This window comes from Schistocerca cancellata, chromosome 2 (genome assembly GCF_023864275.1).
Source record: "Schistocerca cancellata isolate TAMUIC-IGC-003103 chromosome 2, iqSchCanc2.1, whole genome shotgun sequence".
NCBI classification, from domain to species: Eukaryota; Metazoa; Arthropoda; class Insecta; order Orthoptera; family Acrididae; genus Schistocerca; species Schistocerca cancellata.
This window is the reverse complement of record NC_064627.1, coordinates 936,994,932-937,022,819: the sequence shown is the minus strand read 5'-3', so window position 1 is coordinate 937,022,819 and position 27,888 is coordinate 936,994,932. Positions and strand designations below refer to the sequence as shown.

General features: G+C 43.8%; 1 protein-coding gene across 1 annotated transcript in view; it reads right to left on the bottom strand.

Moving 5' to 3' along the window:
- The window catches only part of LOC126162908 (alpha-tocopherol transfer protein-like), a 135,698-nt gene that overhangs the window by 42,454 nt on the left and 65,356 nt on the right, over window positions 1-27,888 (bottom strand). Inside the window, exon 2 of the mRNA XM_049919719.1 lies at window positions 1,482-1,576. Coding sequence (XP_049775676.1) covers window positions 1,482-1,576 — 95 coding nt within the window. The remainder of the gene's footprint in view (window positions 1-1,481; window positions 1,577-27,888) is intronic.

Below are 27,888 nucleotides of genomic sequence, written 5' to 3'. Positions count from 1 at the left end.
GGGACACTGAAAAAGGTGACACTTCAAAGATGAGGTTTGACTGCACATGGAAGTTCATGTAGTGGAGGAAGAGAAATGTATGTTAAGAATCTGAATAATGATACATGTGTTAAAACAGTACTTTGTACAAAATGTCAATATATTATAAACACCAGATCAGAATTTATCATCACTTTATTTTGCAAACATATACAGACACTACTGTTACTTTGTGTAACAAATGTACTAGCCTGGTGCATGCTTGCCATGACAAAGTCTTGCCCATCATTCTGAAGTGTGATGCTTTATGGGGTAATATAATGTGGTATAATAGAACATTATAAAACATACTGTACAATTCTGTAGGTTTTGGAGATTGTAATACTATGATGCAAACTTCATGTTAAGTTATATACATGAAGAATTTTGAGTTATATTATTGCTTGATTACTGTACCCATGAAAACTAGTTCAATTATGAAAAAATAAAGGCAGTAGTATTCAGTTCTGATCTATTTATGGAAGGACTGTACAAAAAACCAAAATATGTCAAACCAAACGTGAACACAGACTGAAGGCACTCTTTCTTGGAAAAATATACAACAGAGCAGTAGTAATAACGATAAAACTCAATATAAAGATACTGAATTCATGTTCAGACCAAAAGTCATGCTGCAACTATGAAGTAAATAATAAAAATGTCCAAAGTATTGTTACCAATGTATATTTCAAGAAATTTCAATATTAGAACGAAGATTTTTCAACATACTAATTTTATCAGAGATGTTGTCATGATTTGCCAAGATAAAATTTGTAACCAAGTTGATGAAAGAGTATAAATTTCAATTCTAAGTTTTATTGTTTGCAGTTTAAAGAACACAGAGATCTTGTAACTGCTGCATGTTACATACAGATCGGTGGCAGTAGCAACATTCGGTTATTAGCACAGCAGTCTTGAATCAGTTTTGTCAGTTGAAAATCCATAACAGTTTTATCTGTGATGTGTTGTAATAAACATTTCTTAAACGTATTTTACTGCATTTCGGGTACGTTATTTGTTGGTGAACGCACTTCCAAGTGCCTATCAATCCATAATAACTGATCCCAGAGAATATTTTAAATGGAGGAAATTATTTCAGAACTGAGCTAAACACCCAGCATCGCTTCGATAACTGGGAAGTTTAGTAACTGACATCTACCTACAAAAGCTATTTTATGTAATAACCCCACCCTGAGTCAAATGAGTGGAGCAACAAATATTTCCCTAAGTGCACCACACTGACATTTGTTCAAAATTAAAGCTGCAGCTAATCACGTGTATTATTCTGTTCAGTTTATTACAAGTCCCAGATGTTTTTCAACAATGCAACTACGATGTGAGTCTTACTCGAATAATTAACTCCAGTTTTATTGTGCTTTTAAGGAATGTCATAATCCTCATCACACCTAATTGCAGTACATGAGTTGTCTAGTACAGTAATGATAGTAGGATTTTTTTCTTACCCTCTTCAGTGCGCTCTCTGGATAGAACTTGCATGGCCTCAAGAATATGTATAGGAACTCCTCGTCGTCTTTGGGAACGTTGAGATCATCCTCCTCTGCAACAGAAAATATCCATATTTATTATGTACAGCAGTTTTTCTTTAAAATACAACTTCAGCAAGAGTAAGTTAAAGAGAAAATATTTCTCCATTGATGGATCAGTTACTAAAAGTCAAAATAATATGCCTGTCATTAGACTCCCATGAACACCGAACAAATTATGGCCTGTCTCTTATTAATGCGGCAACCTTAACTCGCTGCCATCTTTTCATCATCGTCTTTATGAAGGTAAGAGGCGGTTCTGCTGTGTGTCAGAGTCACATCGAATAGGAACGCCCGATTGAGGGAAAATGTGAAATTTAACTAAGCATCACTGGGAGATGGGTTCCGTGCAAAATGGAAATCAGACTCTCGTCAAAAATATTTTTTGTCGACATGCAACATACATTTTAAAAATGAGGCAGGATATGACGAAACTTGTGTCCCTCATTATCCTTTCACAAACCATGTGTTCACTCATCCCAGTTTGAGAGGGGTGTATTCCTATGAAGAAGCTAGCTAGCTACCCAGCCAACCTCGAACATGACAGTTTTAATATAACTGTTTCACTTAAACGCAGTTACACTGGTCAAATCAATTATCTAGATAGAAACTAGCTCGTCGACTACAGTATTTCACCGTTAAACTTGCACGCCTTACTGATATGTATTTAGCTACACATTGGATTAATTACACTACTGGCAATTAAAATTGCTACACCACGAAGATGACATGCTACAGGCGCGAAATTTAACCGACAGGAAGAAGATGCTGTGATATGCAAATGATTAGCTTTTCAGAGCATTCACACAAGGTTGGCGCCGGTGACGACACCTACAACGTGCTGACACGAGGAAAGTTTCCAACCGATTTCTCATACACAAACGTTGTTGTGATGCCTCGTGTAAGGAAGAGATATGCGTACCATCACGTTTCCGACTTTGATAAAGGTCGGATTGTAGCCTATCGCGATTGTGGTTTATCGTATCGCGACATTGCTGCTCGCGTTGGTCGAGATCCAATGACTGTTACCAGAATATGGAATCGGTGGGTTCAGGAGGGTAATACGGAACACTGTGCTGGATCCCAACGGCCTCGTATCACTAGCAGTCGAGATGACAGGCATCTTATCCGCATGCCTGTAACGGATCGAGCAGCCACGTCTCGATCCCTGAGTCAACAGATGGGGACGATTGCAAGACAACAACTATCTATTCTCCAGATCTCTCACCAATTGAAAACGTTTGGTCAATGGTGGCCGAGCTCGTCACAATACGCCAGTCACTACTCTTGATGAACTGTGGTATCGTGTTGAAGCTGCATGGGCATCTGTACCTGTACACGCCATCCAAGCTCTGTCTGACTCAATGCCCAGGCGTATCAAGGCCGTCATTACAGCCAGAGGTGGCTGTTCTGGGTACTGATTTCTCAGGATCTATGTACCCAAATTGCGTGAAAATGTAATCACATGACAGTTCTAGTATAAAATATTTGTCCAATGAATACCCGTTTAACAACTGCATTTCTTCTTGGTGTAGCAATTTTAATGGCCAGTAGTGTATTTTCCACATATATAGAGCATAGCTGAACAGCCATTCGTATGAGCTGTTGATAATTCTACTCGTTAACCCTGTATTCTTTGCGTTTTGCCAGTAGTACAATGTAGTTGATAAAGCAAACACAATGGAAAAACAACGTAAGACAGCTTATACTCCAAATATCTTGATAGCCAGATATATACCAGGAAAAGACTTCACTGTAAATATATGCGGTCTAAGGCGAAGAGAGTTCCACTATTATGGAGTTCCTATCAGCAGAGCATTACTACACACGGAGAACACGAAGGAAACACAACTTCTATAATGCCATTGTAGATTTCGGTGTTCGTTCAATGATAAAAAAGTTCTTCCGCAAAGCACTCCGAGGCTGAAAAATGCGTATGAGTATTCTGATACGCAGGAACATGCAATAACACGTTTATTCCAAGGCGAAAATGCACATTGTTTTACTACTAAGTAACTACAGTTGGTGATTGAAGACAAAGTAAAGGACTCATCTTCTAACAACTTTCAACGAACTAGCGCAAGCCCTGTAAGTCGTCTGAGTCTTCAATCCGAAGACTGATCTGAGTTGACTCTTCAGCTGGTGTATCCTCTGCACGTCTCCGACTCTGTTTTAAATACTGCTATCTACATACACCTAAAGGTACATACTGTAATCAACTGTTGCTCTTCCTGCACGTCTTAGTTTCTCTACTTAACCCACAAAACTACTCTTTCATGGCTCAGGATCTGTCTTGCTTCATTAGTTGCTGCCTTGGTAATCTTCAGAAATAGTCTACAGCAACGTATTTTAAAATATTATTTTCTTTTTGTGTTTACCATTTATCTCCCACATTTCACTTCTATGTAAGTACACACGAGAAAAGTAACCTGATAAGGGACTTCCTTACCCATAAAATTCGTGTATAAGATTTAAAGATGCTTCTCTTTTCAATCAGCTTTTGTTGCTTTTGTGTTTTAGCCTCCTTTATTTCTGACGTTGTCAGTTACATAGCTGCCTAAGTGGCAAAAATGATCTCTTACTTTTAGTGCCTCATATCCTAACAAATTCCTTCTGAATCGGGTTATCTAATTCGACTACACTCCATTACACTGTGGTGACAAAAGTCATGGGATACCTCTAATATCGTTTTAGACCTCCTTTTGCTCAGCACAGTGCAGCAACTTTACGTGGCATGGACTCAAGAAGTCGTTCGAAGTGCCCTGCAGAAATATTGAGCCATGCCGCCTCTACAGCCATCCACAGCTGAGACAGTGTTGCCGCTGCAGGATTTCGTGCACGAACTGACGTCTTGATTATGTCCCATAAATGTTCAATGTGATTCACGGCGGGCGACCTGGGTAGCCAAATCATTCTCTCGAATTGTCCAGAATGTTCTTCAACCAATCGTAAACAGTTGTGCCCCGATGACTGGCGCATTGTAGTCCAGAAAAATTCCATCGTTGTTTGCGAACATGGCTGCAAATGATCTCCAAGTGGTCGAACATAGCCATTTCCAGTCAATGTTCGGTTACAGCAGGCTATGTGTTGTTAGCAAAGGTACTCGCATCGGTCGACTCCTGCCATAACCCATTAACACCACATTTCACCGCACTGTCGCAACGGCTATGTTCGTCGTACGTCACACATTCATTTCTACGATTATTTCGTGCAATATTGCTTGTCTGTTAGCACCGACAACTCTACGCAAACGCCGCTGCTCTCGGTCATTAAATGAAGGCTGCCACTGAGTTGTCCTATTAACATGTAATGCCTCAAATTTGGTATTCCCGTCATCTTCTTGACATTGTGAATCTCGGAATACTGAATTCCCTAAAGATTTCCCAAATGAAATGTTCCATGTGTGTCTCGCCAACTACTATTCCGAGTTCAGAGCGTGTTAATTCCTATCGTGCGACCATAACAACGTCGGAAACCTTTTCACATGAATCACATGAGTACAAATGACACACCGCAAATGCACTGCTCTTTTATACGTTGTTTACTCGATACTACCTCCATATGTATATGAGCATATCTCTATCCCAAGACTTTTGCCACCTCAGTATAGCTTTGTTTCACTTTCGTTTATGTTTATGTCATAACCTGAAACTTCCTGGCAAATTAAAACTGTGTGCCGGACCGAGACTCGAACTCGGGATCTTTGCCTTCCGCGGGCAAGTGCTATACCAACTGAGCTACCCAAGCACGACTCACGACCCGTCCTCACAGTTTCAATTGTGCCAGTACGTCGTCTCCTACCTTCCAAACTTCACTGAAGCTCTTCTGCGAACCTTGCAGAACTAGCATTCCCGGAAGAAAGGATATTGAGGAGACATAACATCTTTGCAATACATCTGTTCCGTTCAAATGATGATGATTATGACGATTTGGCTTTAAGGGACTAGACATCTTGGTAATCAGTTCCTCACTGCACTGAGAGGTTCACGTAAAACAGCGTGGAATGAGGAAACGAGAATTGGAAGCACAAGGGTCTAAGACCTTGACCGCCTGGTCGAAACTTTGCATGACAGAAGCTTAAATGAGACGGTCAGAAGTGAGATAAAGTCCGGGTAGTTAAAATCTGGAGCCTGTCAGTGAAGGATACTCCAAAAAGGGTCATCATAGTCAGTGTTACTAAAATGGAGGGACAAAAAGTAAACTGTACGTACTATACAGTTATATTAAACTGTCAGATAAATAAAATAAAAAACATACATAGAAATTTTAAATTTCATGAAAGGGCAAAGGGAGAAAGAAACTGGAGTATGCTCTGGACACACTTTGCATCGGGAGACCATAAAAGCCGCGTCTCCCTATGTCTTAGTTAGCTGCTGTCCCTTCGTCTGCAAGTATTTGCGGTAGAGTGGTAGATAGGTTGATGGCTCATCTCAGATCAGCTAGCGGAACACACACTGTGAGAATATGGCCGATCGTGAGATGATTACGGCAGCTGCATTGGGGGTGGGTAGGGTGGGGTGGGGGGAAGTCCTCTTGTGGATTAGTCTGGAGTGGCCGATACGTAGTCAATACAATACGACTTTCCGAGAGACTTGCAGCTAAGTATGCTTTCTTGATTGATCTCAGCTTGTTGAGAGTTGTGGTAGCCTGCGACTCCATAGCGCAGGTTTTCAAAATTTGATGCAGTTACAGTCTTACATCTGTGCCCAATACTCCAAGTTAATGTTTGACTTCCGTGATGGCTTCTTTAGCTAATTTGTTAGCGAGTTCGTTTCACAGAATACCCGCGTGGCTCGGTGTCCAGATGGAAATTATAATATGTCCGGAGCTCTGGAGGTCAAGTGGTAGATCTTGGATTTTACCAAAATGTTTCTGGGGTACACTGAAGTCCGCCTTGTAAGCAGCTCGTAGAGTCGCTACAAACCACAAAGTTCTTTAAGGAGAGGTGTTTGAATGTACTGCAGAGCTCGTGATAAGGCAACCAACTCTGCAGTTTTTTTGTGCCGGGGAGGAAATTTGGAACTGTCATTAAAAACTGATTTTATGTGTTATTTATAATGATTATTTCACTTTTTTCATATGAGAGAGAGTTAGATTCGTTGCACGATTTACGTGGTTTGTTATCACGAAAATGCTTGCTATCTACAGCGACATGTAAGTTCGGATCTGACAGAGGTTTATTAAGCTGAAAATAACTTGGAAACATTGTTCGTTCATGGCCTTCAGGTTATTTATGACTGTGAAAGTGTCTGACAATGTTAGGATGATAAAATATACTTAAAATAATTGTAATTTTGAGGATTTTTATGAGGGACGAAATGACGAAGACTTTTTTTGTATTTCTGTTTCTGCAGTGTTAACGTTTATGTCAAATACTGGCTTCGGTATCTTATAAAAATGTAATTGTAACTCACCTACAAGTGGAGAATAAATTAAGGAATACATATACCAATTTGTGGTCTTTTCCTTAACCTTTCAGGAGTGATAAAGTCCCTAAGCTACTAAGTCGACGAAATCTGCCCCCCCCCCCCCTACCTTAAGGAAAGTAGCGTTAACCAAATTATACACAGAAATAGCATTCACTACGTTTGCCGCTGAAGGGTAGTGAATGTCGGATCCTAACATCTAATCAATCACGACGAATCTAATCATCACGGACAAAGTTCCTCCGCTTTGTAGCGGGATATTCATTGTTGGTCCGTAAAAGAAATATCGGTATTAGAGAAGAACTTAAAGTTGAACCTATTACAGAAATAATTGAAAAATTGCGACTGAACTGTAAAGGCACGTCGAACATATGTCTAATGATAGAATAATTTAAGTGGCAGTAGAATGTAACCCAACTAGCTAAAGGAACGTTGAGCGTCCCTTAAAGAGACGTAATAGGCCAAATCCTTGAGGACTGAAACACTCCCCATTATTATGATAAATTCTAATCGGATTTAGCCGCTTTGGGAGTCGTTTCGAATCAGGATGCGCCTGCTCCACAATGTTCCAATCCCAAGACGTTTCGCATTGTTTGACTTATATATTCTGTTTAGACACAATATAAGGCAGACACTACTTTCGTCTCACACTTCTAATTCCGGTTAGTCTCATAACAGATCAGAACCTTTATGATTACGACACATGCTGTAACAATGATCACCACGCAGAATCCTCACTGCAATTCAAGATGTGACCGGCGCGGTTTGACGCGAACCGGAAATGCGGCACACTGTAAACCATTATAAAACATCAGGTTACCTTCCATTCAGTATTCAATGAACTGTGGATGAAGCCCAACCAACAGGTATTACACGCATTGATAAAAAATGATAGTGCATTGATAATGGCTAGTTTCTAGCTGAAATCTAGATCTCCCAACAAAATTTCAAAAGGACGACTGATAGCTGAAATCTATTATTTACAAGTCATTATAAAACACTTGGCAGAAATATCACTTCCCACGAATCGGTGATCTTTTGCTGATGGTGAATCCACGACGGTGCGGACTCGCTCAGCCGGTATAATGCACTGCTCACGGCTCCGTCCGCACTCGACGAACTCCAAACGCAAACTCTCTGACACTTTACTCACTTAGCGCCCACGGCGTCTGACAGTCGATTTTGCCTGCCATCGATCTGTCTGAAGCAAAAATTTCTGTATCTTTGGGTAAAGGATCGCGGACCCCCTTACAAGACGGTGATGATTAGCTTATCAATCAGTTTTAAGTCCCTACCGTTTCCCTAGACCGTATTGGGTTTACTGACAAACGGTAAACTGACTTTTCTTTATCAGGCCGAGCAACTCGATTTTATTGTGAGAAGAACGCGAAACACCGGTTTTCTAAGCACTACGTGAAACAAGTTTAAGCTTCCTGACTGTCATTAGGAAATTACCGACCTTGGCTTTGGCGGAATGGGCAATTGGTATGCCCGGTAACAGCCCGCTCATGACTGGGCCATCGGGCATTACCCAACAGAGGGCTCGGCCGGCCAGCCGCTACGTGGCAAGGTTATGCCGCGTGAAGACCCTGACCGCAGGCCGGCGGCCAACGGGCGGTGGGAGGGGGAGCGGGAGGGGGGAGGGGGCTGGGGGGGGGGGCTGACACAGTCATGGGGCCCTGAATCCGCTATCTGTGTGCAGCGTGCGTCTCGCTTTGCTCAAGTGCGGCTGTGGACTCGGCAAGTGTCCGCTGTGGGCTGTGCACCTGATCCGCCCAGCCAGTGTGTAATCTGTGGTTCCCATAGCCTCTCAGACTGCAGCCTGTTTAAAACTTGTCAGCTCAGTCAGTAAATGTTCCTCGACTGTCTTCATCTGTCAAGTTTGTAAACAAAAGTTTCCGACCACTTCCTCTGCCGCCGCCGCCGCCGCCGCTGTCGTCGTCGTCGTCACTTGACTGTCATGCTAATACGCCGTACATTCGTAAATAATTGGCCGAATCATGTTTGGAGACGTCACAATGTTGTGACGGATGGAAGACACACTACCCTCCCCATACCACACACCCTCCCCCTGCCCACCGATTTCACAGCCACCTGACAATAAACCCCAGCACCAAAAAGAACAAAAAATAATGCAGAGAAACGAAATATCGGGAATACATTTGTCTAGGTAACATACTTAAGTGATTAACATAACAAGAGCACACGTTAACGTAAGCGCGAGACAAGCCATTGCAAATGTTAAATGCTGGCACATTAATAGCTAGTAGAATCGCCAAAATATTGAATGCAAGCATGCAAACTGGCGTGTATTGTGTTGTATAGGTGCCGGATGTCAGTTTGTGGGGTGCAGTTCAATGCCTGTTGCACTTGCTTGGTCAATACAGGGACAGTAAAAGCTGTTTTACAGGGTGTTACAAAAAGGTACGGCCAAACTTCCAGGAAACATTCCTCACACACAAAGAAAGAAAATATGTTATGTGGACATGTGTCCGGAAACGCTTACTTTCCATGTTAGAGCTCATTTTATTACTTCTCTTCAAATCACATTAATCATGGAATGGAAACACACAGCAACAGAACGTACCAGCGGGACTTCAAACACTTTGTTACAGGAAATGTTCAAAATGTCCTCCGTCAGCGAGGATACATGCATCCACCCTCCGTCGCATGGAATCCCTGATGCGCTGATGCAGCCCTGGAGAATGGCGTATTGTATCACAGCCGTGCACAATACGAGCACGAAGAGTCTCTACATTTGGTACCGGGGTTGCGTAGACAAGAGCTTTCAAATGCCCCCATAAATGAAAGTCAAGAGGGTTGAGGTCAGGAGAGCGTGGAGGCCATGGAATTGGTCCGCCTCTACCAATCCATCGGTCACCGAATCTGTTGTTGAGAAGTGTACGAACACTTCGACTGAAATGTGCAGGAGCTCCATCGTGTATGAACCACATGTTGTGTCGTACTTGTAAAGGCACATGTTCTAGCAGCACAGGTAGAGTATCCTGTATGAAATCATGATAACGTGCTCCATTGAGCGTAGGTGGAAGAACATGGGGCCCAATCAAGACATCACCAACAATGCCTGCCCAAACGTTCACAGAAAATCTGTGTTGATGACGTGATTGCACAATTGCGTGCAGATTCTCGTCAGTCCACACATGTTGATTGCGAAAGTTTACAATTTGATCACGTTGGAATGAAGCCTCATCCGTAAAGAGAACATTTGTACTGAAATGAGGATCGACACATTGTTGGATGAACCATTCGCAGAAGTGTACCCGTGGAGGCCAATCAGCTGCTGATAGTGCCTGCACATTTGCTACATCTTTGTAGAACTCCGAACCAGCTCGCGTAGACATCAGACCTCCAGAGCAGAACAGAAGCATAAGCTAGAATGGCGAATACATTCGAACTACAGCACCTCTTAGTCCCAAAAAATCGCGGGCCTTTCTCATTGGTTAGTAGTCTAAACCGACCTCCAAAGATACGAAATGTATCAGTGGCGACACAGAGAGATTGTTCAAGAACTGACTTCTACTAATCGAAGCTGAAAATGGCAAACACGTAAAACATTACAAAGACAACTCGGCATCGAAGAGAATCAATAATGCTAGCACAAAAATGAAATTGCAGATGAACAGGCACCCTTCTCTCCATTCCAACTGAGGTGGCCGGCCGCTGTGGCCGAGCGGTTCTAGGCGCTTCAGTCCGGAACCGCGCTGCTGCTACGGTCGCAGGTTCGAATCCTGCCCGGGCATGGATGTGTTTGATGTCCTTAGGTTAGTTAGGTTTAAGTAGTTCTAAGTCTTGGGGACTGATGACCTCAGATGTTAAGTCCCATAGTGCTTAGAGCCATTTTTGAACAACTGAGGTGGGTGGTGTGGTTATTTAAGCGGATTTTACGCACTGAAGAAACATTCTTTTTTTAGGCTATCTTCACCGCCCAGCAGCTGTAAGACGTATGTCATACTGACGGTTGAGAACAGGTGCCTTCCAGTGGCAGAACTAATTTCGGTATTTCGACAACTTAGATATTCGTACAGCTAACTGATAACGGTTCCCGGGTCGCTGTTCTAAAGTGTCTCGTGTCGAATGGTAGGACATTAGGTCAGTACTATTGTAAGATTCTATTCCCATACATTCTTCCCATGTTGAACAAAGAATTGGTACCGAGAGACGAACTTATCTTGAATGTATCTAATTTATCTAATTTCGCCAGTGATGGCGAATAAAGAAGCAGGCGATTTGTTGCATAGAACATGTTTTATCTCTAGCATTATTAACGAGTTTTAGCTATTTTAGAGCATCCTCCAGGATATTGATAGTTCTTTAATAATTTATATGTATGTAGTGATGTAATTACTCGAGAGCACAGTCCAGTGTAGGACTGTAAAATACGCGGGTGATCAAGCAGTACTTAACAGGATCAGAAGAGGAGTTACAACAGATGTTAGAGTATTTCAAGAAGGGGCATGAAGTCTCGAATGAAGATAAATATAGGAAAGACAAATTGATAAAAAAAAGACAGAAGAGAGCACTAGTTAATATATTATTAGCGGGAAAAAAGGTAGCAGTCCATTACGTACCAGGGATATTTAAGGACATGGAACGGAAACTGTAAATAAAGAGGGGAGTATATCTACGGGGAAGAGAGTATTTTAAAAGGTGATCAGTTGCCAACAGCTAGCAGAATTTCGATGGCGGTGAGAGAAATGTTAGCTAAATATTCTGCTACAGTGTAGCGTTATACAGCAATGACTCATGGGCAGTTTAAAGAAAGAAGAAACATTTAGAAAGTTCTAAAATGTGGCTACGTAGAAGAATGCTTAAGGTGAAGTGGACTGACAGACTTAAGAATGAAGAAGTAATAAAAATATAGGATGAAAGAGTATTTGAAGTGATCAGAAAGAGAAAGAAAAACTCTTGGTTGGGACATATGCTGTGTAGGAATTGTCTGCAACAAAGTATTGTAGAGGGGAAAAGTGGAAAGAATGAGAAGAAGAGGTAGAAAGAGAATTGGAGAGATGGACGACATTAGGAATCGAAGAACACACACACAGAGAGACGAAACAAGATGCTCAGAACAGGAGATGATAGAGAGCCTCCATTTGAAAGGTGTCATAAGACAGATACACCGAAGGAGGAGGAGGAGGAGGAGGAGGAGGAGGTGGCCATGTAGCGTTGTCTCTAAAAATGATTTTGAAAGGGAAAATATTGCATATTTTAAAAAAATTGTTTTCGGGAAAAATATTTCACCCGTGGAAAACTTATGTTTGGCAGAAATTCAGCCCAACTTTCTACTACTGGTTGTGAGCGTTATGTCGCTGGGTCACGTAGAAATGGGGTCAAGGCATGCTTTACAGCTTGTGAAACGAACTGAAAGTAAAGTGCCCGGGGTCAAGTCCCGGTAAGCTTAGTTTTAACCTCAGGACAGCACATTAACAGAAAATTGCCACTTTAGTCCGAATCTAATTTTTTTGTTGGAGAGGCGTACGAATTCAAAGCACTCAGGATGTACTGGGTGGTTATAATTAAAGTGCAGCCACTCACGGAGGCCCAGTGTGGTATCTAATTATGGTGTGACAGCGAAACTTGGCAGATACGCTAATGCGTTAATGCGGAGCCGATTTACGCTGGAAAAAAAAAAAAAAGTAGTTCCAGTTTCGGCCACCAGCTACAAATCTGACGGTGTACGCTGTTTGTGTGACGTGCACGCTATCATATGACAGGCCATAACGTGAGTGAACAGTATGGCTATCGAGAAGAGAGACCGTGCACTGTTAGTGAACATGTTTTATGTAGACGGTAGCAATTACAGTGCTGCATTGAGAGAGTATCTCCGACTGAAACGTCTAACACCCAAACCTCCAGATGTCACATACTCAGACCGGTACGAAACGCTGTGTGTCGATAGAGTATCAACCGAAATACCGATTTAGCTCGTGCCATCTGCTGCTGTTCTGTAGAAGATGCGTAATCAGTAATTAAAAGTAACACCATAACTACGGAGTATAGGAAAGACGTAACTGTGAGCTAGTAACGTGAAGGTGAGTTGGTAAAGCGTCAGATCATCGTGTTGAGGGTCCCCAGTTCGAAACCCACTAGTTGTGATTCTTTTTAACAGCTTACGCGTGAAACTGTAACATAGGAGAACATTTTTCTGACATGTAAAAGGACGTTTCGGAGTTCGCAGCAATGTTCTTTTGGCAGTCTGCTTTCGCTTCGTTATTTGAAAGTAGCAAACCCGTAGTGTACATTCGTATACATAACACAATAGCTATTCATACGAATTTCATTTATAAGTTTGCTACTTTCAAATAACAGTGCGAAAATAGACTGTCAAAAGAACATTGCTACGTTCTTTTACATTTCAGAAAAATGTTCTCCCATACGACAAACTAACGCGTAATCTGTATATAAAAAAAAAAAGCTAGCACTAGTGGATTCTGAACTCGAGACCATCAGTCCGACGATCTGATGCTCTAGTAACTCACCTACCAGAGATCTTCACAGTTACGCTTTTCCTATACTCCGCACTTCTGGTGTTACTTTTAATTACCGTTTACGCATCTTCAACTCGACGACAGCAGACGTCACGAACTAAATCGGTGTTTTGGTTCATACTCAGTCGACACACAACGTTTGTTACCTATCTGAGTGTCTGACATCTGGAGGTTTGCGTGTAAGGAGCGGTCCGATGTCGTTAAATGCCTTAGATGGGGTTATAACGGAATTTGAAAACACGGGTGAGCTTCGTGTGACACCTGGAAGGAATCCTATCTCGCTGAACGTTATTGACGGGGCTGCTGTTGCTCTGACCGACGATACAATACGTGTCCCGGCTAGTGCTAGAGCTCGTGTCAAGAGAATTGTCCGCCCCATGGTCAAGAGCACGGGAAGTTTTGTGGTCTATCGTACACTGGTAACAGTGCAAGATCCAAAAGGTGCAGCAACTGAAACCTCATGCTACACAGCAACGTTCTGAATTTGTTCTCTGGTTTTCTGGCACGGATCGAACTTGATGATACGTGGCCGGGCAATATCCTGCAGAGAGACAAAGGAACGTTTTACACTACAGGGTGCGGTGTAAGCAAACAACTGCCGAATTAAGCAGCATGTTGTGCAAGAAGAGCCATTGCCGTCGCCGTATGTAACTCTGGTGTGGATTCACAAGCACCTTTATTCTCGATCCGTTTTTCTTTAAAGAGAATACACGCGGAGTACCTGCCAGGTATCCCGTACGATCTGCACGTTATCGGGACCTCCTTGTACAGCACGTCATCCTTGGTTTGCAAGAGAGCCAACTATGTGGGAACGAGTGTTTTCGTGCCAGATGGGGCAACACCTCGCACAGTAAGATCTGCTTAAAGCAACCTTCCACGAATGTGTTATCTGCAGAGGTTTTTCCAGGTGAAAGATCACCTGATATGAATCCCTGTGACTTTCTGCTTTGGGGTATGCGCCAGGGACACGTTCGGTCTCTACCTGCTCTGAAGGCCAGGATAGAGGAACACGTTGCTCAGATTGCACCGGAACTACTGCGAGCAATTGTTGATGGCGTCGTTTTAAGAATGTAGCGTCTCGTCGGTCTCCGTTGCTCATAGTGAACAAATTGTGTAAGCGGCGGTGGTTAATAATGAAATCAATCTTACACCTTTCTCCCTTGTCTGACCTTTTCTGATCACGTCCCCTTCCTAATCCATTACATATTGAAACATTTCTATATGTCTTTCTTGCATTCACAGTGCCAGATTTGCATCTTGTGGCCAAAGTTTGAACATATTTTTTTTTTCGGCATAAATCGGTTCCACATTAACGCATTAGCATTTCTACCAAGTTTGGCTGTCATTCGATTGTAACAGCTCACACTGGACCCCTGTAAGTAACTGCACAAATTATAACCACCCGGTTGTTGTGGTGTGCAGATATACAGGGTGGTCCATCTGAAGTTTCGGACGATTTTATCTCGAAAACTATGCATCGGGTAAAGATAGTGGGTAAGACAAGTTCGTTAGCTCAAAGTGGGACATCAAACGATACTACACGTGACCACCTTGGATGGGACAGAGGGCTACTTTTAAATCTTAAATGGAAACACCCATTTTTATTGCAGATTCGGATTCTCCATAAAAAAGTAATCAAGTTTTGTCTGAAACATTTTTTAAACCATTGACAGATGGCGCTGAAATCGAGAAAAATTAAAATTGGGGAAGAACTATGATTTATTTAGAACTATCCGAGAAAGACGCATCAAATCGATAAAAAAAACGTGCACCAGTTCTTTCATTACGCTGAATTAAGCTATTTTTGTACAAGATGTACCGTATCGTACTTTTAGCGTTACCCAGGAACAACGACATGGGCGTAGTATAGTGATGTTGCCATGGGGTGTTTCATTAGTGTGAGTCCCCTTGCCTCTCACAATTTGGGGTGCGTAATTAATGAAATTAGCTACGAAGAAATTGTTTAAAGTTATCCCCGTTTGTTTCAATGCATAAAGTCAATCGTCTGCGAAAGTTATCCACAGTTTTGAGCAGCACGTCCCGGTTGGAACCACATTCGTTGCCTAGTTTCTAAATCAACATCTTCCATTAGCTCCCACAAATAATCGCAGAGAAGTTGTAAATAAGATTGCCCAGTAACTTTTTGGTCAAAAAAATACGGTCCTGTCAAGTAACAGTTTAAAATTCCACACCAGACCATTAACGGCCGTTTGTGTTGATTGTCAACTTGTCTGTGCCAGTGTGGATTGACAGGGGACCAATAACGACAATAATGACTATTTAATTCGCCATTGTTTTTGAATGTGGCTTCATTGGTGAACATAACATATCCAAAAAAATCATTGTCACCTCTTATTATTTCCAAGGCCCATAGGCAGAAATGCACGTGTATTTGCATGTCTTTTGATGTTCATGCCTGTGTCAGTGTGATATGATACGCATGATATTTATGTGCTTTCAAAATCCTCAAAATAGTTGATTTCGGTATTCCACCTTGTCTCTGAATCGCACGACTACTAATTTCGGGATCCAGCTGAACACAGGCGAGAACGGTAAGGGTACGAGCGTAATTTTCATTGTATTCGCGATGACGAGGTGGACGGTGCATGCATCCATTTCGAGCTCGTTGAGTGCAATTTCGAATAATGTGTCCGCTTGGATGTCGACTGTTTGGGAAACGATCTGCATACAACTGCGCAGCTGCAGCGTAATTGTTATGGCATTCACCTAAAATTAACACCATATCAACAATCTCTGTAGGAGGATAGTGAGCCACGTTTCGCTAAACAATAATTTACTTTCGTCAGTTGATGTTTACAGTTCACAATCTGAAAGTGAAATGACGTCTGATCGCATTGCACCGACCTTTATACTGAGCCATAGTTCGCAGTTTGGTCACGGCAGCGCCACATTCGGGTGAGTAATGCAATTGTGAAGAATTCGCTAACGAGATTTTAATACTATTCCGCCTCCCTCCATCAAAAACTGTGGCAGGTAGGATACATTAAAAAAAATAGCTTAATTTGGCGTAATAAAAGAATTGGTGCACATTTTGTATCGATCTGGTGCGTCCTTCTCGGATCATTCTAAATAATCGGAGTTCTTCCCCAATTTAAATTTTTCTCGATTTCAGCGAAATCTGTCAATGGTTTAAAAAAATATTTCGGACAAAACTTTATTACTTTTTTTATGGAGAATCCAAATCTGCAATAAAAAATGAGGGTTTCCTTTTAAGACTTAAAAGTAGCACCCCTCCCCACCAAAGGGGGGAACGGGCTGGGGGTCACGTGTAGTATCATTTGATGTCCCCCTGTGAGCTTACGAACTTGTCTTACCCACTATTTATACCCGATGTGTAGTTTTCGAGATGATCTCATCCGAAACTTCAGATGGCCCACCCCGTAGGACAGGTCAAAGACAGAAGCAACAAGGGCGCGGCCAACGTAGCATCTTTGTAGCAGGCTTGTGAAGAGGCAGGACCTATTACAAGGTGGTCAGAAGATACGAGGCAAGGCGAGTGTCCTTTGATCTAGACATGAAAGCCTTTATTATTATTTTCAGTCAAAAGCGTCCCTGGTTCCTTTTTCCAGCGCGGCTGCGCTCGATCGGCAGGCGTTCTGCCTGTGAAGGAGTGGTGCGCGGCGACCTGTGTGGACTGCGGACTTGGTTCGGGTTGATGAAGCGTCTTTCTGACAGAGCGACACATGCTCTGCACAAAGGAACATCTCCGCGCGTGCCTCCCGCCGAGTGGACTGATTAACCTGATAGAACACACACGTCTGTTCGCTGACTGAGAAGTTCCCTGATGTCTACTGCCACAGTAAGGGAGATCCTGTTTGACTTGTGGCTAAAAAAAGGACGTAATTTTCGAAACATAGAGTGAGAATTTAACGCTGATCCGTCCGAAGACACCTATTAGACAGATACCCATTGATCGTGACCGGGCCAAATATCTCACGAAATAAGCGACAAACGAAAAAACTACAAAGTACGAAACTTGTCTAGCTTGAAGGGTGATACAAGATGTCACTATCGTTGGCCCGCAAGATGGCGCTGCCATAGGTCAAACGGATTTGAACTGAGTTTTTTAAAAAATAGGAACCCCCATTTTTATTACTTATTCGTGTAGTACTTAAAGAAATATGAATGTTTTAGTGGAGGAAAACGGTAATCATCTAAGAGAACTGAAAAAAAAACTTGAGGCAGTTAATGAAACTGCTTAGAAGCCGTAAACTATTGAGTGTTTCTATTTGTTACCGTTGAATGTCGGATCTGGGAAGCCACCAGATTTATGACAGATTGCGCGCTTTGAAATCACAGTAGTCTTTCAGGAATAAAAAGATTAGGTAATGTGATAAGATACTCTGCAGCTGCACTAAGCGCCGTCGTCGAATCCTTATTCGTACAGTCGTTGCTTCACTCTTTCATTTTCTCTCCTAAAACAAACTGGTTGAGTGCATATCTTTCTTGTAAATTACCGTCCTAGTAAAATACTTGGCAGAATTACGATGTTAGTCCTGTGTTTGGCTGGAGGAACTCACGTTCGTTCACGTGTTTTCTGCAATTTCTTTTGACATTAAGTGCTCAATAACGTGTGTTGGACAAGATACGCACAAGCCTTTGTGAGGTTTTTGTAATAAGAGGACTTTTCAGTTGTAGTAAGAGGATACTCCACCGTTTCCGGTAGACAAGTTACGGGTGATCTTGCAGACATTAGGATTTGCTGTTGTGCGTCTTGGAAATGAGGTAATTTACTTCTGAGAATCCTGAGTTTTTTTCTGCGTATACTAACCACAAATGACGACAGCTACTTAGGAAAACTGTGTAGTATCTTCAATCACGTTTTGAGGAAACAAAGACATTATGTAACGGTAGCTGGGTGTTAAAGCATTTTAGATTAAAAGTATACACGATTAAATGCTTTTTAGCCATTTAGCTCTTCACGACATTCATATTCGTCCTGTAACATCTACATTGTACAGTTCTTAAAAATAACTCTGAAGCAATATGACTGTACGACGTTTGGTTTCAGCGAAGCTGACTGCTTCAGTGCCTTCGAACAGCCACACTTCTCTAACCGGAACATTGTAAAAATGTTTCTTTGTGCCAAAAGACGATCGACATCTTTGTCGTTACTTATTTATAGCATTTAGAAACCACACCAAGATCCATCTAACGTGATTCAGGCAGATGAATTCTTGACATGCAGTTAAATTGTTGATCTCAGTGCTACAGGCTTATGGAGCGTCTTGTTTAAAGCAATGTAATGTTATCGGGAGGAAATTAGATACACCATCTACAGGAATTAATAAAAATACTATGTAATGATTTCAATTTTAGTCCCTGACTTAAAAGCACTCAGTCTTCAGGCCACAAGTGGCCCATCGGGACCATCCGACCGCCGTGTCATCATCAGCGGAGGATGCGGATAGGAGGGGCGTTTGGTCAGCACACCGCTCTTCCGGTCGTTATGATGGTTTTCTTTGACCGGAGCCGCTACTATTCGGTCGAGTAGCTCCTCAATTGGCATTACGAGGCTGAGTGCACCCCGAAAAACGGCAACAGCGCATGGCGGTCCAACAACCACGTCCAACAACGCTTAACTTCGGTGATCTGACGGGAACCGGTTTAGCAAGTGCGGCAAGGCCGTTGCCGTTCCCTGACTTAAGACCATGGTAAAATTTTAAGATGTATTTAAGAACACAGTTGTGGATTAATTTTAGATAACAAGGTTGGAGATAAAACAGCGATCTACGCTGAGGAGTAAAGTCATGGAATCCTAATGTCGTGTCGGACCGCCTTTCGCCGACGCAGTGTAGTGCGTGTGGCGTACACTCAACAAGTGGTTGGAAGTCCCCTGCAGAAATATTGAGCCATCCTGCCTCTATAGCCATCTGTTATTGCGAAAGTGTTGCCGGTGCAGGATTTTGTTCACGGACTAACATCTCTATTACGTCTCGCAATCTGGGTGACCAAATCACGCGTTCAGAATGTTCTTCAAATCAATCGCAAGTAACTGTCGGCAAGTGACATGGCGCATTGTCATCTGGAAATGGCCTCCAAGTAGCCGAATATAGCCATACCCATTCAATGACCGGTTCGCTAGACCAGAGAACCCCGTTCGTTTGATGTAAACAGAGCCCACGCCATTATGGAGGGCACCACCAGCTTTCACAGTGCCTTGTTGAGAACTCGGGTCCGTGGCCTCGTGGGGTGTGCGCCACACTCGAACCCTACGACCAGATCTTACCAACTGAAATCAGGACCCATCTGACCAGGCCACAGTTGTCCAGTCTTCTAGGGTCGAAGCGATTTGGTCACAAGCCCAGGAGAGATGCTGCTGGCGATATCGTGCTGTTTGCAAAGGCTCTCGCGTCGGTCGTCTGCTGCCATAGCCCATTAATGACAAATTTCACCACACTGTCCTAACGGATAAGTTCATTGTACGTCCCAAATACACTCCTGGAAATGGAAAAAAGAACACATTGACACCGGTGTGTCAGACCCACCATACTTGCTCCGGACACTGCGAGAGGGCTGTACAAGCAATGATCACACGCACGGCACAGCGGACACACCAGGAACCGCGGTGTTGGCCGTCGAATGGCGCTAGCTGCGCAGCATTTGTGCACCGCCGCCGTCAGTGTCAGCCAGTTTGCCGTGGCATACGGAGCTCCATCGCAGTCTTTAACACTGGTAGCATGCCGCGACAGCGTGGACGTGAACCGTATGTGCAGATGACGGACTTTGAGCGGGGGCGTATAGTGGGCATGCGGGAGGCCGGGTGGACGTACCGCCGAATTGCTCAACACGTGGGGCTTGAGGTCTCCACAGTACATCGATGTTGTCGCCAGTGGTCGGCGGAAGGTGCACGTGCCCGTCGACCTGGGACCGGACCGCAGCGACGCACGGATGCACGCCAAGACCGTAGGATCCTACGCAGTGCCGTAGGGGACCGCACCGCCACTTCCCAGCAAATTAGGGACACTGTTGCTCCTGTGGTATCGGCGAGGACCATTCGCAACCGTCTCCATGAAGCTGGGCTACGGTCCCGCACACCGTTAGGCCGTCTTCCGCTCACGCCCCAACATCGTGCAGCCCGCCTCCAGTGGTGTCGCGACAGGCGTGAATGGAGGGACGAATGGAGACGTGTCGTCTTCAGCGATGAGAGTTGCTTCTGCCTTGGTGCCAATGATGGTCGTATGCGTGTTTGGCGCCGTGCAGGTGAGCGCCACAATCAGGACTGCATACGACCGAGGCACACAGGGCCAACACCCGGCATCATGGTGTGGGGAGCGATCTCCTACACTGGCCGTACACCACTGGTGATCGTCGAGGGGACACTGAATAGTGCACGGTACATCCAAACCGTCATTGAACCCATCGTTCTACCATTCCTAGACCGGCAAGGGAACTTGCTGTTCCAACAGGACAATGCCCGTCCGCATGTATCCCGTGCCACCCAACGTGCTCTAGAAGGTGTAAGTCAACTACCCTGGTCAGCAAGATCTGCGGATCTGTCCCCCATTGAGCATGTTTGGGACTGGATGAAGCGTCGTCTCACGCGCTCTGCACGTCCAGCTCGAACGCTGGTCCAACTGAGGCGCCAGGTGGAAATGGCATGGCAAGCCGTTCCACAGGACTACATCCAGCATCTCTACGATCGTCTCCTTGGGAGAATAGCAGCCTGCATTGCTGCGAAAGGTGGATATACACTGTACTAGTGCCGACATTGTGCATGCTCTGTTGCCTGTGTCTATGTGCCTGTGGTTCTGTCAGTGTGATCATGTGATGTATCTGGCCCCAGGAATGTGTCAATAAAGTTTCCCCTTCCTGGGACAATGAATTCACGGTGTTCTTATTTCAATTTCCAGGAGTGTAGATTTCTGCGGTTAATTCACGTAGTGTTGCTTGTCTGTTAGCACTGACAACTCTAAGCATGCACTGTTGCTCTCAGTCGTTATGTGAAGGCCTTCGGGCACTGCGTTGTCCGTGGTGAGAGGTACTGGCTGAAGTTTGGTATTCTCAGCACACTCTCTTGACACTGTGGATCAAGAAATATTGAATTCCCTAACGATTTCCGAAATGGAATGTCCAATGCGGATTGCTCCACCTACCTTCCGCGTTCAAAGTCTGTCGACTTCGATTGTGGGTCCATAATCACATCGGAAACCTTTTCACGTAACTCACCTGAGCACAAATCACAATACTCTGCCCTTTTGTTTCTTGTGTACGCGATACTTCTGCCATCTGTACATCTGCATATCGCTATCCCGTGACATTGGTCTCCTCATTTTACTGCAAAGAGCGGTAAATGACTGTGGTATCACACATCTGTTCTGTGCGCAGCCGACTTCAGCCATACGGTGCCGTAGATCTGAAGATGAACACCATGAAGGCGGAAACCGCTCATCATTTTGGCAAATTATTATTCGCGATCTTGGCCGTTGATTAACTACTTTTACAAAATAGCAACAGGATAAAAATTGCCATTTATGAATTAATTGGGAGCTGTAAGACACGAAAAAATATCTGCACTATTTAATACCTCAAAAAGCTTTACATTAACTAAAATTAACAAAATACTCAGTTCATTACGTACGGATTACTTTCCTAGGTTTTAACAGAACAAAGCTTTGAAATACTTGTAAAATTTTCCGGAGAACTTGTACTCGTGTTTAATAATGGTATCCACTACTGAAAAACTATGGCAGAGATCGCGGTGTCGTGTTAGAGGCGTGACTTCTGCGAAGCAGGCTATAAAATTCATTGGCTGGTTTCAGGCAACGGCTCGAAATAACGCCTATAATAATCACCGGACTTCTCATTAGTGCCAAGTAATAGTTCTTAGATGCAAAGTGCAAGTACCTCTCTCTCTCTCTCTCTCTCTCTCTCTCTCTCTCTCTGTGTGTGTGTGTGTGTGTGTGTGTGTGTGTGTGTGTGTAGTATTGATCTTAATGATACATTTTCACATGGTAATGGATGGCTTACTGTAGCTGTTGTACGTGGAGGTACAGGAGTACCTAGTGTTGGTGGACTTGAAAGCTTTGTTGATAGAGACATTATTGCCTATCGCACTTACCACAAACACACACACACACACACACACACACACACACACACACACAGAGGGACACGACCAGTCGCTGTCTTTACTTGCATCCAGCGGCACGAGGTGTCTGGTGATTTTCCACGAGAGACAAGGTGACTTTGACCTGCGTCGAAAGCTCCTCTGTAATTAAATATGACAAAACGTAAAAGAATTTTTTTAAAAAAGACCTAGTCTTCGAAAAGTGGTTGTTCCACTCGCGTTGTAGTTAGCCTTGAGTTTCGTAATCTCTCAAAGTCTATAGAAGTTCCGTGCTGTAGCAACGTGAAAGTTTCTTGTTAGTAGTCCATCCTCTCAGCAGAGTTTTTCTATGTCCATTCTTCTGATTGGAGGTTTGAGGAACTTAGGTAGTTCACTTATGTAATAAAATGGAACACCTTCAGCCGTCCTTACGATGCTATTTATTATATGGCTACCAGTTTCGGTGCTTCCGAGTATCTTAACACAGTGGAGATTCACTTGGGCAATAAGGAAATAAATCTGTTGTTACATCCAAAGAAATCTTTCCTATGGGAATGTGATAAGGTTGTCATTGTTTTAACTGTTACTCATCCAAAGTACTTTACTGGAGAGGTGAGTAATCTATGTGTCTGTTGAAGAGAGTGCACAGTGTGTGTGTATATTACCTGCTGATGGCCTGTATGGAAGCCTGTACACAAAGCTGTGGCGATGGTCCACGCCAGAAACGCTGTTCCAGTTAGCATTGTATCTCCACTTTATCTCCGCTTCTACGAGCACTCTCCACGAAGTGACAAAATCACGATTCTAATACCGCGTCGGTGCTTTGTACAACGTTCCGAAATCGTACGTATAGACAGGAGCACTGAGCTCAAGCCCGTCTTTTCGACAAATAAATGTGCTGTTGTCGAACGCAGCCTTACAAACAAACAAACGATCATGTTTGATGAAACGAAAATTTGATCCGATGACTCTCCCTACCGGAACTGTGTTATTTGGTAACCTGTTGAGATCAGAGTGTGTAACAAGTTTAACCGGAACAGGGGCGGTAGTATGCTGGGTGCTGAAAGGCTGTAGAGAGGTAAGCTGAGTTATCCAACGTCTGATGGAATCACCGTCGCTACTTGCATTCCTCCATCAGAGACGCACTCTCTGACAGGATATGGGAGTTCCGTGACTTCCTACATCTACATCTATACTCTGCAAGGCACCTTGCGGTGTGTCGCAGAGGCATTTGTTGTACGACTGTCACTCACTCCCCTTTCTGTTTCAGTAGCGAATGGTTCGCGGGAAGAATGATTGCTAGCAAGCCTCTGTATGGACTCGAATTTGCCTGATTTTATCTTTACGGTCTTTGCGCGAGATATACGCTGGAAAAAGCTCTATATTGGTTGACTCTTGTAGGAACGTAAGCTCTCGAACTTTGAGAGTAAAACACACGGTGATGCTGACGCCTCTCTCGCAGCCTCTGCCATCAGAGTTGGCTGAGCGTCTCCTTGACGCTTTCGTGCTTACTAGATGAACCTGTAACGAAACGCGTTGCTCTTCTTTGAATTTTTCTCTGTTTCCTCCATCAGTCCTATCTGGTGCGGATCTCAGACTGACGAGCAATATCAAAGTATTGGTCGAACGAGTGTTTTGTAACCTGATTCTTCCAATGTCAGTCTTTCCACTTCATATCACTCCGTACGCATACTCCTACATATTTTATGGATTTGATTGCTTTCAGGGATTGTTGTGCAATTGTGTCGTCATAGAATCATTGGTCTTTATGCTTATTTATATGCAGTGCGTTACATTTGATTATAATGAGGTTAATTATCTCTTCATGCGACAAATGTCGATCCTCTGCAAGTCTTTCTGCATTTCCCTACAATTTTCTAGCCTTCCAACTTCTCGGTATACGACATCACCACCGTGTAAAGCCTCAAGTAACTTCTAGTGATATCTACTATGTCATTGGTGTACAAAGTATATGAAAGTAATGGGCCTGCAACACTGCCTTGGTGTACGCCCGAAGTCACTTTCGCGTTTGAAGACTTCCCTTCATTGAGTGTGAGCTGCTGTGTTCTGTTTGCTAGAAACCCTTCAGTACGATCACGCAGTTGCTCTGATATTCCGTTCGCTCGTATTTTGTTCATTAGACGGCAGTGCGGAAATGCATTGAATGCCTTTCGAAAATCGAGGAACACGGCATCTACCACAGCGCCGTATCTGTCGCCTTCTGGGTCTCGTGGACGAACTGAGCGGGCTGGGATTTTCACAATAGTTGTTTTCGTAATCCTTGTTGATTCCTACCTATGAGATCTTCGGTCCCTAGAAATATCTGTTTGCTAGAGGTTCAAACATGTACCAAAATTCCACAACTGAGCAACGTCAGAGATATAGGCCTATAGTTTTGTGCGTCTGTTCGACTCTTTTTGAAAACTGGAATGACCTGTGCTGTTTTATTTCAATCGTCAGGAAGACTTCACTCCTCTAGAGACATACGGTACATTAGTGGTAGAAGAGGGGTAAATTATTTTGCGTACTCTGTGTAGAACCGCACTGGTATCCTGTCAGGTCCTGTGCATTCCCTGTGTTGCGCCATTTCAGTTGCCTTTCGACCCCCTGGTCACTTATTCCGATATCAGCCATTTTGTCGTTGTTGCTACAAAGTAAACAAGGTACCACAGTGCCATTTTCTTCTGTGGAACAGTTCTGAAAAAAGGCAATTGGCCTTTCAGCCTTTCTGTCTCGCTCCGTTTCAGTGCCATTATGGTCATAGACTGTGTAAAAAGACACTTTGAATCCGTTTACTGGCTTCACAAAAGTGTAAGTCTTAGGATTTCCTGTAAAAACGGTAGACAGAATTTTGACTTTCGAATTGATCGTACGCTTCTCGCACGGCTCTCCCTACGCCAATTTTAGCTCTGTTTGATTTTAGCTCTGTTTGATTTTAGCTCTGTTTGATTTTAGCTCTGTTTGATTTTAGCTCTGTTTGATTTTAGCTCTGTTTGATTTTAGCTCTGTTTGATTTTAGCTCTGTTTGATTTTAGCTCTGTTTGATTTTAGCTCTGTTTGATTTTAGCTCTGTTTGATTTTAGCTCTGTTTGATTTTAGCTCTGTTTGATTTTAGCTCTGTTTGATTTTAGCTCTGTTTGATTTTAGCTCTGTTTGATTTTAGCTCTGTTTGATTTTAGCTCTGTTTGATTTTAGCTCTGTTTGATTTTAGCTCTGTTTGATTTTAGCTCTGTTTGATTTTAGCTCTGTTTGTGAGGCTTTGGGTGCGTTTAAATTTGCGTTGAAGCTCGCTTTGCTTTCATAGCAGCTTTCTAACATACACTGACAAAAGAAAAAGAATCGAAACACAAAGGAGTTGTGACATAAGCGATGATGATGATGTTTGGTTTGTGGGGCGCTCAACTGCACGGTCATCAGCGTCGGTACAAAGTCCCAATTTTTACACAGTCCAATTTTTTTACCCATCCAATCTAGCCGCTGTCACGAATGACGACTAAGATGATGATGATGATGATGATAACACAAACACCCAGTCCCCGGGCAGAGAAAATCCCCAGCCGGGCCTGGAATCGAACCCGGGACTCCGCGATCCAGCGGCAGCAACGCTCCTGACGTAAACGAAAGTTGGTAGGCGTGTTTCTACATCTGAAAGATTATGTCTATTCATATTTCGCGCCGGTCGCATAAGAGTGACGTTAGTAGCGCCACTATGAGGATGCAAATCACGTTTGCCTTAAACACACGGTGTAACGCTCGTGGGTGTTAGTTACCTTCGAGACTGGACATGGTGAGGTGATGTTAATCAAGAATGTATTTAAGAAGAGAAAGACGCCAATATCAGCACCTCACTGAGTTGCAATGATGTAGTGAAATAGGGTTATGAGAAGCTGGATGTTCCTTCTGCGATACTGCAGAAAGAATTGGCAGGAGTGTAGCCATTATACGTGACGCTGATAGCAATGGTCACGAGAATGTACGGACTCAAGAAGATCGGATACCGGACTGCCATGTGGCACCACCGATAGGGGAGACCAGCGTGTTCGGCGTATGGCTCTGGCGCTTCTTACTGCATCTGCAGCAGCAATTTGAGCACCAGTTGGCACCACAGTGACACAACGTACCGTTAGAAATCATCTACTTCAAGGACAGCTCCGAGCCAGATGCCCTGTAGCGCGCATTCCACTGACCACAAACCACCACAAGTTGCGACTAGAATGGTGTGAAGCAAGAGCTCACTGGAAGGCGGGGTGGAGGTCTGTTGTGTTTTCTGACTAGAGCTGGTTCTGCATCGGCGCCATAGACGTCCGTGTGTTGGTTAGGAGTAGGCCAGTTGAGGGCTTTAAACCAGCCTGTCTGAGTGCTGGACTCACAGGACCTTCACATGAAGTTATGGTCTGGGGTGCGATTTCATGTTACAGTAGGAGCACTCTCGTGGTTGTCCCACGCAGCCTCACTGCAAATTTGTACGTCAGTCTGGTGAGTCGACCTGTTAAACTGCCTTTCCAGGTGGTGTTTTCCAGCAGGATAACGTTCGCCCGCATATCGCTGTCGTAACCTAATTGCCTGACGAAGAAATTCAGCACTACTTGTCTGACCAGGGCGTAACGGCTGTTCATAGAGTTATGAAAAAGGTTGACACGAACATCATTCCAACCCGCACTGTCTTCTTGACATTTGACAAAGTTCAACTCCCATCGAAAATCAAAGCAGGCTATGAGATAATTTCCGTTCGCCCTTACGTCCCAAACCCTACGCGTTGCTATCGGTGTCAGCGGTTCAATCACACCAGCCAGTCCTGTTCCAATCCGGCCAAATGTGTTACGTGTGGCAAGGATGCCCATGAGGGTGCTTGTCCACCTCCATCCCCTCGTTGCATCAACTGTATGGGTGACCACGCTGCTTCCTCTCGAGATTGCCCCGTTTTTAAGGACGAAAAGCTCATCCAGGAAATAAGAGTGAAGGAAAAGGTGTCGACCTTTGCTGCTCGAAAATTATTCGCCAGTCGCCAGCCCACCGTGCCTCGGACAGGAAAATACAGCACTGTCCTTGCTTCTCCTCGGCCAACAAAGGAGGCAGCCACGCAGACTTGCGACCTCACCTTTAGTGCCACAGTCGTCAGATCGGCCAGCGCAAAGATCGCCCGTTCAACCTCACCACTTTCGCCTGCCCACTCTATGGCTAACCCTCCATCGGGTTCTGCTAAATCTCGAGCCCAAAAGTCAGACACCAAGACTTCCAAAAAAGAGCATACTCGTGAAGAGTTCTTACGTACCGCAACTTCACAACCATCGGTTCCTCCTTCATCTAAACATCATACTTCTAAG